At 43.7% G+C, this 16525-nt stretch overlaps 2 protein-coding genes across 4 annotated transcripts in view; one reads left to right on the top strand and one right to left on the bottom strand.

The window, feature by feature from the left end:
- ssh2a (slingshot protein phosphatase 2a) overlaps positions 1 to 9753 on the top strand; it is a 28875-nt gene extending 19122 nt beyond the window's left edge. For both annotated transcript variants that reach the window (XM_062418801.1, XM_062418799.1), the window contains 12 exons: positions 110 to 174; positions 356 to 477; positions 878 to 943; positions 1099 to 1164; positions 1652 to 1846; positions 4536 to 4629; positions 4877 to 5005; positions 5220 to 5266; positions 5555 to 5701; positions 5804 to 6004; positions 6094 to 7030; positions 7508 to 9753. In XM_062418801.1, coding sequence (XP_062274785.1) covers positions 110 to 174; positions 356 to 477; positions 878 to 943; positions 1099 to 1164; positions 1652 to 1846; positions 4536 to 4629; positions 4877 to 5005; positions 5220 to 5266; positions 5555 to 5701; positions 5804 to 6004; positions 6094 to 7030; positions 7508 to 9154 — 3716 coding nt within the window. In that variant the 3' untranslated portion in view covers positions 9155 to 9753. The remainder of the gene's footprint in view (positions 1 to 109; positions 175 to 355; positions 478 to 877; positions 944 to 1098; positions 1165 to 1651; positions 1847 to 4535; positions 4630 to 4876; positions 5006 to 5219; positions 5267 to 5554; positions 5702 to 5803; positions 6005 to 6093; positions 7031 to 7507) is intronic.
- A 3303-nt stretch (positions 9754 to 13056) lies between these two features.
- The window catches only part of ankrd13b (ankyrin repeat domain 13B), a 38017-nt gene continuing 34548 nt past the window's right edge, over positions 13057 to 16525 (bottom strand). For both annotated transcript variants that reach the window (XM_062419838.1, XM_062419839.1), the window contains exons 15-16: positions 14876 to 14952; positions 13057 to 13258 (exon numbers count right to left, since the gene is read on the bottom strand). In XM_062419838.1, the coding sequence (XP_062275822.1) occupies positions 13057 to 13258; positions 14876 to 14952 (279 nt within the window). The remainder of the gene's footprint in view (positions 13259 to 14875; positions 14953 to 16525) is intronic.

The raw sequence follows: 16525 nt of genomic DNA, 5'->3' as shown, positions 1-16525 counted from the left end.
GAAATGATACCGTATCTCGGGTCTTATGTCAGCCTTCAAATGCTCATAAAGGGATTGTTGTCTGCAGAAACTGAGACTAAATGAGGACGTTCAAATGGTTTCTGTCTAGGTGACCTCCAGAAACATCTTCAGACTATGTTCACCGTGCTGCGGCCAGAAGACACCATCCGACTGGTGAGTGACACACGAACACACTCCTGGACAGTCCAAAACCTTCCTCTATTGTCATGTCTCTGGAGAATCTGCAATATATTAATACTGTAACACTTGTCTGTACGTGCTATAAGGAGAAATGATTCTTAAAAAGTTAAGTGCTCATTTCTTCTTTCTCCCCTTTGCTGTGTTTTCTTTGCAGGCTGTTCGTCTGGAGAGCTCCTACCCTCAGGTAACCCGCTACATGGTGGTGGTCTCCACCAACGGTAGACAGGACACGGAGGAGAGCATAGTGCTCGGCATGGACTTCGTTTCCTCTGATAGGTCAGTGTCTTTGTCTTTCAGTGTGATTGTTCACCTCATGACATCCAACACTTGTAACACAAACTAAAGAGAGAGGGAGAGAGAGAGAGATGGCTTGTTTGGCTAATTTTAGCTTTGCAGTTATATTGATGTGTGTGAAACGTAACAAAGGGGCAGCTTGTTGTTGAAGTTTTCTCAGTCTAAGCAAACTAAGAGAGCTTTCTTGGCTCTGTACCAAAAGCATCATTTGTGGTCCTCCTGGAAAATACCACCTTTACTTGATCTGTGGTCTTAATTGTGGTTGTATTCCTACCTTTTTTCCTAACTCTTATCATATTATCATAATGAGGAAAAACACACAGTCACACAGTGTTTGTTGTTTTGTTGTGCTCCTATTTAACGTGTTGATTTTTCCTGCCAGCTGCTGCACAGTGGGTCTGGTTCTACCTCTGTGGAGTGACACTCTGATCCACTTGGATGGAGACGGGTAAGGCACCACACCTACGTTCTGCTTCCTCTTATTGCTCCCTGGGGCGAAAGCTCTGCTGACTTGTTTACATTTTGAGTTCTTATTTAGATGCAAGTAGTTTAGTTGGTGTTGTGAGATAGCCATAAACCACTTCTCTCTCTCTCTTTCCACAGTGGTTTCAGCGTGTCAACGGTGAACAGGGTTCATGTTTTCAAGCCGGTTTCAGTCCAAGCCATGTGGTGAGCAGCTTTTATTCCACTCAGCAAATGTCAGAATAATAATTTGCAGCTACATGAAGTTGAGTTCAGGTTGCAGACCTCGAAAGTCTGTACTGATTTATACTCTTCCTCTGACTTTGACCTCTGGTTTTTTATCTGTGGCGCTGTTTGTCGTCCGTCTCTTCTTTCCTTTTCCCTTTCCCTTCTTTGCCTCACTATTGCTCTGCTTACCAGTCTCTTAAAAAATATCTCTCCTTGTTTCACATGCCAGTGCTGCCTCTTCATTTTCACATCCGCTGCCTTAATTTCCTAATTTTCTTGTCCCTTTTGTTTCTTTGCTCTTCCTCTGATCTCCCTGAGCCTCCACATCCACTGATACCTTAATTAATCTGGAGTTATATCTCAGTATTATGTCTCTTTATCGCCTTTATAATCTTCCTTCCTTTTTTTTTGCTCCTCGAGGCAACCTCTCATGTATGACTCCTTTTCCTTCTCACTGTCATCTCAGGTCAGCCCTCCAGTCGCTCCACAAAGCGTGTGATGTGGCTCGCTGCCATAACTACTACCCAGGCAGCCTGTTCCTGACCTGGGTCAGCTACTACCAGAGCAGGGTTTCATCCAACCAGTTCTGCATCAACGAGTGGAACGCCATGCAGGACGTCGAGTCGCACCGTGCCAATTCACCCATCCTCTTCACAGACCTGTGAGTATAAGAGGAGGAGGAGGAGAGCGAGGGCCACCTGGAAAACACTGACATTTATAGCTCACACCGATGAGGGAATATCTGGAGCATTGTGCGTCTTGCGGTACATTCCAGACAGGGAGTCAGTTTTCGTTTTGTATGCTCGTCCCTCATTGACGTGGTGCAAAATTCCTGTGGCTTGAATTGACTGTGTGAATTCTGGCAAATGATGGTACCCACAAGACATATATAATAGGAAGTATAACAAAAATATTCCCAACAATGTCTTAATCCTGGTTGTAGCTTTTTATATGCCAACAACTGTTGCAGTTACTTGAATAAGTTATTTGAATTTTGTATACAAATACTGATATAAAAAGTAACAAAATTGATTTTAGTTTAAGTTTGACTGTTTTTAATGGACCAAAAAGGTAAAAGTGTAATTCCAACAAGGCAATTCTTGTACATCCCCTTAATTAAACAAATGCAAATTGGTGCAAATACTTTTCATGCATGTGCACCAAACTGAGAAGTGATATGACCTGACAGCTGTTATTGTTACTTAAATTATAAATCATGTTGGAATTGGCTACATTTCGAGGAACTTTGGCTATTATTAATGGACACTAGCGCCTTTTGAAAAGTCAAGTAATTTTACATGAAAGCAATGGTGACAACTGTTAATGCATTTCAGCATCATGTAAAAGTATACCCAGACGTCTGTCTCTCTCTTGAAATATATACACACCGATTTAGATCACAGATTCAGAAAAAGCCAAGGTCAGTCACATCTTCATAACAACATTGCCCAAGCTGTCCTCACGTGCCAACACTGTTGCTTCAGTGCTACAGCAGAATATGGTTCTAAGCAGCCTGGACTCTGGTACTGAGGTCGCACGCTTTCTTTAACCTCTCAAGCAGCAGCACTGATAGGCACAAACAAAAACAAAATCAAGAACAAATACCAAACCATGTGAAAATAAATACACCCTCATAAATATATGTATGAATTCTTAATCTTTGTAACAAGGAGTTGTCAACAAATCCACGAGGAGGCACAGAAAGTAGAAGGAATGACACAGTCTGCTAGATTTATGTCTTTACTAATAGGAGGGAAATTCCCCTCCCTGCTGCTTAGTCACATGCCTTGCTACCTATTTGGAGCGTATCTACCCCCCTCTCCCTCTCTCTCTCTCTCTCTCCATTGCACACACACTTCAGAGATCCTCGAGTGTCCAAAATAGCTGAAGCTTTAACCGGCTTGATTTACGTTTGGGAAAAAAAAAAAAAAAAAAGGAATCCAGACAGACAAATAGGTAGACCAAGTCTGTTTGGGATGGACAGAAGCAGGTGGTAGAGGATGGAGGATTAGGGAGAGCTATTCTGCTGCATGCACCTGATGCCTCCCTCAATGGATAGAAGAAAAAGGAGGTTCCAGTTAACAAACAAAATCAAGAGTCAAGAAACACCCATGTTTACAACCTGCCTGGAAAAACACTTCATGCTCTTTCCCTGCAGGAGGTGTGTCTGCACTGGAGCTCACTTATCATAAAGATTTGTCACCCATGCTTGATCCAACACACACAAACACACACACACACACACACACACACACACACACACACCCAAACACACAGTGTTTATCTTCCTGCTCTGCCAAAGCGACGTGACCTGCCAGTGTTTGTTGACATGGCAGCTTATATCCTTGTATCACCGCTGAATTGAAAGGTTGACGTAGCAGGAAGTAGTTTGATGTTGGCATGTTTTCATGTTGGTTTTGATTTATGGGAATAACTGTGAATTCCCGCAGGCTGCTGCTTTATCTGCGACTCAAGGAAATGACATTGAATTTCCATGCCTCGGTTATTCATTAACACCATTATTTGTGTTGTCATGCATTCGTCACACGTGTGTTTTGTTTTTCTTTATTTTCCTCTCCGTTTCCTTGACCAACCCACCTCCCTCTGGCTGTCTGCAGGCATGCCAAGGCTTGCTGTAAGGTTAAAGTGTTAGTGGATATCAGTAGCTAACCCATCCTTGTTGGCAAGGATGAACAGGTTCGCTTTCTCTCAACCCTGTGGACTCATTCTCCTGGGGTCAGTAGGACATCCTGTATTAACATAAACAAGCTGACTGTTTCATATTTTCCAATAGAGATAAATGCTTAAAATCTGCAGATACACACCTGTGTGCATCACACTACCCCTCTTTTGTAACTGCTGACCTACACTGTGTGCTATTACAGTTTAGGTTCAATTAGGAAGTAAACAAGAGAAAATTAGGAAACATAAGAACGGTAAGTTCAGAGACAAACCGAGCTATTTTCTCCAGAGAGGTAATTAGGCCACTTGTTGGTATCATCAGCATGACGTCCGAAGGCTAAATTCGTCCCCCAACAGAGGTTTAGAAACAGTCAGGCACAACAACAGGCATATTCTACAAGGGGTCTTTGTTGTGGTTCGCTGATGGCCAACGCTCTCAGATTTTCTGTTCCCTCTCCAGTTTCTGAGAATCAGACAAAGTGGCGATTCTCTTGCGGAACAAGTAATCTCATTGAGACTCAAGTCTAATGAATCAATGAACAGAAGGAAAAGTGTCGTTGCTATGAATGTGAAGGTGGTTCTTTGTGTCCAAAGCAGGGTTTTTTTTAGGCTAATAGGAATATGTGCTGACGGTGTTTTAATAAAGATTTTGTGTCTCGTCTGTTCAGGCCTACAGAGAGGGAGCGCACAGAGAGGTTGATCAAGACGCGCCTCAGAGAGATCATGATGCAGAAAGACCTGGAGAACGTTACCTGCAAAGAGGTGAGACGAAGAAAACATATATGGGATGGAATTTACATTTTGGTTTTGCAAACACAGGTTCTGGCTTACCTCGTGTAGATACTCAAATTATCTCCATTGTGCCATTGTGTGCATTGGACTGCCACTATTGTTAAATTTGAATTCAGTTCAGAGAGAAGTAGATTTACGCTCAGACCTTTTTCACCATAGATTTAACATTGAATCAGGAGTCATGGTGCTTCCCTGAATTGTTGTCGTCCTTTTCCAGATCCGGACAGAGCTGGAGATGCAGATGGTGTGTAACCTGAGGGAGTTTAAGGAGTTCATAGATAACGAGATGATTGTCATCCTGGGACAAATGGATAGCCCCACTGAAATCTTTGAACATGTCTACCTGGTAAGAACCCAGAAGCCCTGTGAACTGTTAACCATGAAACTTCTGTCAAATCCTTCTGCTCGACCACAGTGATCAGAACATTTTAAAGACTTAGACATAGTAACATACTATTGATTTTGTTAAATTAAGTACAGTATAAGACATTACTGGTGCTCTTTTTACCTGTGTGTATTTGTGTACCTCTTGATATTGAGTGGACCTGTGTTGTCTTTAGGGCTCTGAGTGGAACGCCTCTAACCATGAGGAGCTGCAGAACAGTGGGTAAGAGATCAGACACTCCTGTATTCCAAAGTTACTTAACCACAGTTACTCACACTTATATCACAACCTGTAGACTGAAATGAGTTTGCATAAACTAAACACTCTCTCTCGAGCCACCTGTTACAGTTGTGTTGAAGTCTAAAATAGCTCGCAGCGATGTGTTACTGCGTGGAATTAGCTGAGCATCCGTCGTCTGAATAACTCTCATTGAAAAATGAATTGGTGACAGTTTAATTGACATGAAAAGGTCAGGGAGTCAACTTGCCCCCTTCCCCGTCTCTTACGTAGAGTTCGCTACATCCTGAATGTGACCAGGGAGATAGACAACTTCTTTCCGGGGATGTTTGAGTACCACAACATCAGAGTGTACGACGAGGAGGCCACCAACCTGCTGGAGTACTGGAATGAGACCTACAAGTTTATCACCAAAGCCAAGTAAGCTTGTACACATACACATCTAAAGTTTTCCTTCTTTCCCAATCTGGCTCTCTGACTGAAACATATTCTCTGTCTCTTCTGTCCTCCTATTTTCCAAAGGAAAGCCGGTGCTAAGTGTCTGGTCCACTGCAAGATGGGTGTGAGCCGCTCGGCCTCCACAGTGATTGCCTACGCTATGAAGGAGTACGGCTGGGACCTGGACACTGCCTTTGACTATGTGAAAGAAAGACGAGCAGTCACCAAACCAAACCCTTCCTTCATGAAACAGCTGGAGGAGTATCAGGGAATTCTGCTGGCCAGGTGTGCTTTCACGTAGAAACATCTGTGCAATATGTTAGTTGTTAAGGATGACTTCCAGTGTTCTAAGTCTTTTTCTTTTTCTTCCACAGCAAACAAAGACATAATAAGCTATGGCGATCCCACTCTGATAGCGACCTATCAGATCGCTCAGACCCATTATGTAAACCCTCATCTCAATCCCTGGGCCGCTCCGACTCTCACAACAACAACATATCCTCTCCCTCCTTGCATCACTTCCTGGGCGTGGCTGTGCTACAAGCTCTTGGTGCCGAACCTGTAGACTCTGCCAAATCCACTTCGGACTCCCACACGTACTCCAACGGTGTGTGTGACTCACCAGTTCAGGATGAGGTCAAATCGGACTGTGAAGACCTCCTCCTGCCCCCCCTACCTAGACCCAGAGCAGCCACTATAGTCCCAGAGGAAAGACTGGACAATGAAGCGACAGTGGCGGTCACTGTGCCTGCTGCTGTACCCCACCCCCCACCATCACTCCACATCCTACCCCCGACCCCCGAACTCCAGCGCGCTCACAGGAGTCCTCCAACACAGCTGTCCAGTCCAGTGCACAAACACAAACCGGTGGAACTGTCCCTTAATTTGCCTGAGCGAAGCAGCTCAGAGGAGATCTCTCCCCTCACTCTGGGATCCACTGACTCAGACACAATAGAACAATCTTTGTCAGATTTCCCGAGTGACAAACACAGCCCCCTCAGCCCCATCACCATCCTCCCCCTCCTGGTCCTCTCCCCGACTCCCAGTGACGACGACAACAACAACAACACCAGTGAGTTACAGGTGGGCAGTGCCTTCGACAGCCGTGGCGAGGCCGACGGGTCATCCAACCACAGCGCGGACAGCATCGACTTCTTCACCGCCAGGGAAAAGTTTCTGGGCTTGGCCCAAGATGGCCGAACACGGACTCTTTCAGAGCAGGCGCAGCAGAGGACTGTGTCACTTGACCTTGACGAAGAAAGAGAAACCGAGGTGAAGGAGGAAGAAGAGCGAGGGAATGGGATGAGTCAGGTACAGGATCATTCACCTCATAACATCATGTTTACAGTATTCAGTGAAAAAGTTGCCCCAAGCTGATCTGTGTTGTCAGTCAATTTGTGGTCTGTAACTACAAAGTTCAGCTGGATTTGTACTGTAGAGCACAATTCTACCAACACACTGATACTACAACTGGAATTCAAACTAAAAACTGGACAAGAATTAGTCTAAAAGGGCTGTAAGTTCACCAGTAGACTGAGCCAATAACAGACTTTACACTCCCTCATACAATATGCATTAATCATAGTGACCCCTGCTGGAAGATGAGAGAATAGCCAAAATAATACACTCATAACATTTGTCGCTCATTTTGGCTTCTTCATTTTTTTTCTGTTTAAAAAGCGATTTAAAGATTTGTATTACATTTTTTAGCAACTCAGTTAATATGTGAATGATACATGACTGTAATTAATATTATCTCATGTCTATTGTTCTCTTTCCGTATCTCAGGCATCTCCACAGTCTGATGACAGTGTGGACAAAGCCAGCCCTGACAGAACCCATCACCCTCACCATGATAATGGAGTATCAGTCCGCCATATCGTCACTGAGATTGAAGCCATATGCCATCCAACTTCTTGCCTCGCGACTCCCTCCTCCTCTGCCCCTTCCTCTTCGTCGTCCCTCCCTCCATCCTCTCACAGCCCCCAGCTTATTCGACCGGAACGTCAGGGAGAGGCAGAGACTGAAGTCACACATGGCTCTTCAACTCCACCTTCACACCCTCAGTCTCCCTCCATGCTGCCGTGCGACTGGCCGGCGGGCTCGGTGCGGAGGGCTACCGAGCAGCTGGAGCAGAAGCTGAGGCAGGAGATGGAGATGGCGGCGTCACAGCGATCCCCGCTGCATTCCCCCAGCACCGAGCACCCTCCTGCCCGAATGTCCCTGTGCTCCCCGAGCACTGAACACACTCCTCTCCGCTCTCCTCAGCACTCCACAGAAGAAAGGATCACTCAGGGAGAGAACATAGCTGTACCTGTTAAGTCCAAAGAGAGAGAGAAGCATACACGGTCACAAAAACTAAACTCCTCAGACCCTTCATGCTCCCCTAATTCCAATGTCAGCCTCAGCCAAGACTCTGGTGCTATACCTATCAGTGAGCATACATCCATAGATAGCCATATACTGACACAAGCTCAGACTTCATTACATGCCTCTACTAGTCAGATAGTAGAATCATCTCTAGATACCTCAGCCCACTCTCAAAGCCAAAACCAGCAGTGTCAGAAACGGCACCGGGCCTGTTCAAACCAAATCACTCTGGATGGGGCGACGGTTCAGGAATCGGGCACAGATGAGAGGCTGGAGTCCAGTTCTCAGGGCAGGCAAGGGGGCTGCAGCCCCAGCTGTGATGGCAGCCAGGAGCAGGAGAGGATTCAGCAAACACTGAGAGAGCTGCAGGCTTTCCTCAATGAAGGGATCAGTCTGGAGACAATGGCCAGCCAAGACCTGGAACTGGGGCAGCCTCAGGGGCTGAGAGACGCTATGGACACAGAGCCAGGACCTTGTAAAGGGGTGAGTTCTGAAGAGACCCCTTCAGGCCTGGAAGCATTGCAGCAGCATAGAGAAAGACAAGAGGGGAAGAATTCCCTGGAGCCAGCAGTATGGCTCAGAGCCATCGAGCTTGAGGCTCGTATGCGCCAGGCGGGCCTCACCCCCCCCTCTCTCATGAAGAGGTCGGCCTCCCTGGCTAAACTGGACTGTCTGGAGCTGTCAGCCAACGACCTCAATGAGCTTGACCTGAGGTCACACATGAGAACAACATTGTCACAAACCCACAACTCTTTCCCCGTGTCCCCAACGCACCCGGACGACACCTGGAAGAAGCAGAAAGTGTTGTCTCAAACCACTTGGTCTGAAAAGACGAGTTCATCCGACGAAGACTCGCCCACATCGCCGTCCCTCTGCTTCTCCTCCGCCCCTCACCCTTCACCGAAAGAGGAGACGGGTGAGAGGGAGGAACCGGATGGCAGCAGGAGCGGCTTGCTCTCCGCATCATCACGTCAGCAGGGGAGGGGTCACTCGTCGAGACGTTCCCGCAAAGCGTCCACTGAGAAAAAGCAGCGAGCCATCACTGTGCTATACAACACCATGTAACCTCACTGCAACAGACTGGAACGGGCATGACTGGAGCTGTGCAGGTGTGTGAGAGAGGCAGCATGATGTGTATGAATGCGTAGCAGGTAAACTGTAGACACTGTGTAACCTCAGATGTACGTAAGTAAGTAAGTCATGAATGATGTTTGCATGTAAACCACTGGATGTGTTGTTTAAACTGGACGTCAGGTTTGTATGTACAGTAATGAAACATGAATGTCCACATTAAGACTGAACCTGTGCATACTGTAGCCTATGCCGTCCATTATGTCTGTGTCCCTTTATTTTCTTTTTAAGAACATTTGTTTTTCAGTGTGTGACCCTCACTGCCTGTTCAAAACCAGAGGGGCTATTTCTCAAAACATGCACTTTACTGTTTAGATGACTTTTCATTTATTTGAATCTGTTTCTTACCCCAAAGGAGGATTCTTTTGCACTGATCACAATGGGGGCTGGACGGTCCGCGTGCATAGTTATTATTTTCTTTTTCTAAATGGACAGACGTGTCACTATTCAGATTTTTAATTGAACCAGGACAAAAGCTGATATGATCTTTTTTTATTCTGTGTGTTAGCAATAAATAAATACGGTGAGTTTGTTGTGACTGCAGTGACTGCTTTTCTTTTCTGTGTCCTCTTGAAAGAGAAGAAATAATGACTAAGCTACAGTTGCTGAAATGTTTTGCCAAATGTATAATTACTGTCCCCTGCTGGCCAACCAGAGAACTGCAGTTTTAAACCTCACTACAAGAATTGAGGAGGCTGAGAAACAGGAGTTAGTGAGAAGTGAAAGCTCAAATTCACTAAGGGGTGAAATGGAGCCCATAATCTCCACAGTTAACAGAAATCTGCTCTACTTGTCTTTTTTAACTACAAGTAACACGTTTCTTTGAACTAATCAAGTCCCGTCTCCTTGGGGAGTGATCTCCCATCAGGGCTCAGTGCAGCTTATCTCAGGCTGACATTTTACCTACTGTTTCATGTGGGTAATTAAACACTGAGATGTAGGCCATCAGGGCCTCTGCTCTCTAACACACACACACACACACACAATCAGACAGCACTGACTTGGAAAGACTTGAGCCCCTTATGGTAATTTTTAGTAATTCCTGCATTTGTGTGTCCAAAATGAATCAAGAGGAAAGCAAGGATCCCTTGATGATTTCACCAATTAAATCTGCTTCAGTAGACAGAGCATACGGGTTAAAAGAAAGGACTTTTTTTCTTTCTTTTTTTTAATACACTGCTTCTCCCAAATTGAACTGTCTTGAACAGAGGTAGAACAGGGAGATGGTTGAAATACTGAGGAATAAAATCAGTGGAGCAGAAGAAAGAGAGAGAGGGTTCTGAGTCAATGTTTCTCTCCCTGGATGTGACGCCTGAGATTGGCATCCTTTCCCTTTGCATACTGATGCTCCCAGCCTCTTTCTGTCTCCGACACACACACACATACCTTGTTTTATGTCTGTGGCTCTTTACAAATTCACTTCACACACGCCTGCAGCCCAGCACTTTCACAGTCCTCATGTCGGGCTGAGTCAGGGCAGGGTGGTGGTGGAGGGATGGAGAGAGTTGTGGCTGCTGATTCACATAGACAATTATTTCATTTTCCCATTTTCTCTTACCCACCACCAGCGCAGAGAGCAGCCTGGGTGCCCTGGGTGGTATTTCTTAGAGGGTTTAGAGTCTCTAAGATGTCCTTTTCCTCCCTGTCAAGCCTGAAATAACTTCAGGCAAAAGCCCCTTTGCATCTGGCTGAGGCGCTGGGAATCCATGTCAGAGGAAAGATGATGGAAGTGGAAGCTGCTAAAAACAGATCAGCTCTCTCTGGCTCTGTCTCACGCTGCAGCTTTCCTATCTCGTGAGAAATTAATTGCTTTTGTCACCGTCCTTCACTCAAGAGGACCAGAAGTTGCAGTGAAACTCAAATGTATGTGTGGGGGGTCAAGGGATTTAAAGCATGTTAAAGCTGTCTGTAATTTAAAAAAAAAACTCATACATTGCTGCTCCAAAAGATGTTTCTTTATTTGAATCGTTATCTGAATTAACTTCCCAGCACACACCATGAAAACATCTCACCGCACATCTCTTTTTCTGCAGAAAATCAGCGACATTTTTTAAAAAGTAAAAAAATGAATATTTCTCTTATCAACCAGGCAAGCTTTAACTATGAACTGCAGAGGAGAAAGAGGTGGTCTCTCCTCACTTTGTGCTGAAATTGGAGTGTGAAAGTTTTTACATTTCTTTTAAAGTAATAATACAAAAAGGAAAAGAAAAGAAAACCAAAGCTGTATTAAATACACTGCCACCGTCCTTCCTCGTACCTTGCAACGAAAACATGTTTCTCAGTGTTATGTCTAGCCTTGAGCCCTGCAAATATTAAGTTACTTGCAATTATGGGAACTAGGATCTGAGCAATTGTTTCAATTTTGAAGACCCGAATGTGCCACATTTCTTAATTTTGGGGGGCGATTTTACACTTGCTGTTGTTCTCAGCGTGTTGTATCATAGAGCAAACTTGCTGTAGGGTTGCAATAAAGCCTAAAATTGCAGTCAATCGCCTCTGCATCGATTCTTCCTAGGGTGCATTTAGACCTCAGAGAGCGCGTTCTGATATTGCAGGTCTCCAGGCTACAGCCTCAGTCCAAATGAAATGAACCTCACACAGGTGCGGACCATGCTGAAAATATTGTACACATACCGTGACTACACAGAAATACAGAAATCATTCGCTCATGTCAGTCGAGAATATGCAAATTTACAGAAAAAAAATTCTCTTTCAGTTACATTTCTACTCCACAGACCAATAGCATTGTCCCTTTATTGTTGGTTTTTACACATACGCCTCATTCACAGTCACATACAGTATAGTTAAGTACACTAAGTGTTCATCTGGCGGTCTTGTCATATCTGTGCTCCTGCAGTCTAACGTCAGGCTCAAACTAGAACTGGCCTGAGTTTTAACTTGTGCTCAAACTCGTCACTACACGTCATCATCAACTACATCCATTAACAGTCATATATGTGATCCACCCACAAAGCTAAGTACAGTACATCTGGATTTTGTGCAAATAAAAAAAGAAATGTACCAGCCTGTTTTTTTTTTAATTTTGTTTTGTTTTGGGTTTTTTTAATATATTTTTCTACTTTTCTTTAAAAATTGAGGAAGTCAGATAGTTTGTCGACATTCAACTCAACTTGACCAACGTTTAATGATGAGAGTTACAGGGTTTTTTTTCTCCAGCACTGGTCCTGGCTTCTCACTGCTCCTTTCACACAAGCTGTTTTATTTTTTAAATCACAGTAAAGACTGAAAAGAAGGACTCAGTGCGTGTGTGTGTTAGTGCTGGAACAGACACACACACACATGCTATGTTTTCAGGACAGGGGGTGATCTGTTGACCCCTGTGCGGAGAGCTGGTTTTGAAACACACGCACACACACACACACACACACACACACACACACACACACACACACACACACACACATATCCGCAAACAGACAGAAATCACTCATCCCAGCACAACACTCAATCAAAGAGGCATCCCATTAAACTTGTTGTATTGAATTTTTGTTAGTTGTAAACTGGCACTGGTCAAGAAGTACTGTGTGGCACCAGAAAGAGGAAACTGATGTCCCTCTCTGGCTGTCTGAAGCCCAGATAGCCGCATCACCACATTATGGCTTCTTGGGAGAGGTCTGGCTAAAGGCGAATGGGAGAGAAAGAGCAAGGCGATCTGATTGTATGAAACCACTACGATGATTTTGGAACGGATTTCCTGCCTCTTACAGAGTGTGCTTTAGCTTTTAAAGTAGCCTGCACTGCCCTTTTTCTACCATACATCCTCAGTCCAGACCCCTCCCCTCAGACCCCGCCACTCAGCTGGGCCTCTCAGGCTCTCACTTCTCCATGAGTGACAGCTGGATGATGCGCTGTAGCTCATCCTCCTCCTGACGCCGCCGAAACTCGGCCTCTTCCTGCTCCCGAGCTGAGATCTCCATGGCGATGCGCAGCTGCTCATCGTAGCTGCAGCTGGTCGGCTGCTTCTTGGAGGGCGTGGAGCAGAGGCTGGTGGGGGGCCGGGGCTTGTGCTGCGGGGTCCTGAGCAGGGGAACAGTCAGGGAGGGGGGAGGCAGGAGAAGAAAGAAAACTGGTTGAAACAATTGCTCCAGGACTTCTGGATAGATTTCTGAGTCATTAAAACGTATAAATTTGGATTTTTATATTAACACTAGATCAAATAACTATGTGTACTTTGATAATACTCACTCATAGTGATGAACTCATAGAGAATTATCACCTTACTAAGCAGCTTTATCAAAACTTTATAGTGTTTTTCAGTTTGGTTTTACAACACACAACTTCACTGTTGAGGTTCACTGTCACTGATTGATTCCAGTGACAGAGCTCTGATAAACACAGTCTACGCTACCTATCCAACACCAAACAACGGACAGACAAAGTTAGCAACTAGCAGGTGAACATAGTAGCAGTAAGGAGCCAGATATTTCTGTCAGGTGTTGGTGGAAACCAAAACAGAGCTGAAAGAAGATGAAAGTCGCCTGAAACACAACTTTATGGGAATGCTAGTGTTGCTCCCTGTTTGTTAGATGTGTAAATAGGCAACTGTTTGCTGACAAGGTTGCTTCAACAAATAAAAAAAGGTGATAGATGTCAAAGCTGTTCTTACAGCTTGTTACACTGCCCCCAAGTGGCCAAAATTATCAGCAGCTGCAGCTTTAAAATCTTAAAAACTTTTGTCTAAGGGATATAAATTAAGATTTTACAACACCTGAACAATAATTTGATATGCTAGTAGTTGACTTTAGTTAAAGTGACATTTACACTTTTACCACACACATAAACACAAAAGACACTATTAGAGCATTTTCATCATTTATCATATTTTACTTCAGAAGGCATTCTAGGTTTAGTTTTTTCATGGTGTATGGTAATGTTTTCAGCGCCTGGTTTCCTCTAACATTATAACATAGATGTAAGTAAACACTACAGTAGCAAGATTGTGTCAAAAGAGGGAAAGAGGGGACAGGTCCATTCACTCATCTACAAATAGAGAGAAAGGACGGAGAGACAGAGAGAAAAAAAACACTGTCTGAAGATAACAGGCTTAAGTCAACAGCAGCACTGCTGACTATGAAAGCAGGGAACTCTCTCATCCTCCAGTTCCCCTCTTTCTCTCTACAAACAGACACAAACACACACACATACAGTAGATAGGAGATGAGGGGAGAATAGCAGGATGGATAAGAGAATAGAGTAGAAGAGGAAAGGACAGGAGGACAGGATGTGAGTCAGGGATGGAAGGAAAGAACTGCAGGATGGAAAGAGTGCAAGACACTGAAGAATAACAATATGTTACATAGCTGAGAGGAAGTCAGAGACAATGCGGGTGAGGGAACAGCAGGATATATCACCGTCACCCTGACAGTCATGGAGATTTATGTTTTTTTGAGTATTTCAGTTCTTTAGAAGATAAAAGTCCCTCTTTATCTGCAGTTCCTGTTTGTTTCTGAGATAATAGAGGTCTGGACTTTCGATGAGGGACAGGGAAATGTGAATGAGTGTATAATTTACAGAGCAGAAAGGACAGCAAGAGCATGACTGAGCCAAGCAGAGAGAAAAAGCTGAAAAAAGAAAAACACAGAAAGAGAAGATATGTCGTAAAAGAAGATGAGCTTTTTTTTTAAAAAGTCTGACCTCTCCACACGACTTGGGTCAGAGGACAGGGGGTGTGTTCCTGGCTTGCTATTGGTCAGTGCCTCCCAGATGGTCACCTAGACAGAAAAGAAGAGGCAGCACAGGAAATCAGAGAGTGTGCACAGGAAGTGGACAGACAGAGATGGAGAACTGCATAAAACACAAGACAGAGACAGTCAGCTGGGTTAATTATGAGTTATGAAAAGACTCAATGTGAACTGAATAGAAAAACTCAATATTAATACTACGGTAACTAATTTTGATAAGAGGTCATAAACACAACTTTGAGATACTTGCACCTGTACCTGAATATTTCCTTAATTTTAAGAGGAAACATACTTTTTACTCTACATATATTTCATCGCTTGAGTTGCTGGTTAATATACTAATTAGCATTTCAAAAAACACACAATCATCTAAGAAATATGCAATACGCTGTTATAAATAAAAATCCCAATATGTAGGTTCAATTATTAAAATTTAGCTGCTGCCCCTCGACATAATATTAAAGTGCTACTCACATGTTAATGAATCAGTGATAATAATAATAATGATATATAATATATAATAATACAACATGACACTCTGTCTGCATAGAAACCGTTTTGTGAACACATAATGCAGTATTTTATTGTATTGATACTTTTATTCTAGTAAGGAACCATTTTATAACTCAAGAAATTAATTTACAAAATACTTTCCTCAACATCCAGGCTTCCCCATTTGTCATTAGGTTTATTTCTTGACAGCCTAGCGGGCATTAATGCAATTCTGTGTGGCAATGGAGTATCAAACATTATGTATTGCTCACTCACACGCATATTCCTCAACAGAGGCTTCTGTGTTTATGTGGAATAAGTAATCATTCAAAAAGATGTTCTTGAAATCAGGATGTTGTGTCTGTAATGTTAGTTTTACAAGCTTGTATATTTATGTTTTTAACTGTAAATTCATATAAAGGTTGCATATAAAAAACCCTGTTTGAACACACCTTTCTGAATGATTTGATATTCTATATGTTTATGTTAGCATTACCACACAAATATAACAGAACAAAATTAAGCTTGAACTAAACTTCCACGGTACTACTTTCAAACTGGAGTGAAATAAGAGGAAACTGTGAATGGTAGGCAGGAAATGACAACCCTGTGGTATGTTTCAGAAGGTGACATGGTGTAATGTAAGCAAGATTTGTAGTTAATGGGATAAAACATGCAATGTCAGCAGTATGGTCTTTTAACACCTGTCCTACTTAAGAATTAGAGCTGTAATTAAAAATGTCTTCACCTTTTTCATCACTGTTTGCAGTAGTAGGACAGATGTTCAGGACAGGAGAGCGATGGAGATGACTGTACACATATCCTCAACTGCAACTCTGCCTCTGTCTCCTCTACATTCTCCTTCTGTATCCAAGCTGAGAAACCTCAGAGGATGTTCTCTGACCTGTCTCATTCAGCCTATTTATACTCTCTGTACCTCTGGAATAAGTCCAAGAACAATCAGGACCAGGTTCTCTGGGATTTCAAAACAGCACCTATCCGCAGGCAGTGTTGAATATAATGGGTCTGGGCTCCCCACATCACAGGCAATTTATTCCACTTATTGATTTTACTTCACTATTGATTGTTTTTATTCGGAAAATGTTCAAAT

Source organism: Scomber scombrus, chromosome 5 (assembly GCF_963691925.1).
Source record: "Scomber scombrus chromosome 5, fScoSco1.1, whole genome shotgun sequence".
Lineage (NCBI taxonomy): Eukaryota > Metazoa > Chordata > Actinopteri > Scombriformes > Scombridae > Scomber > Scomber scombrus.
This window is presented reverse-complemented; position numbering and strand designations above follow the sequence as displayed.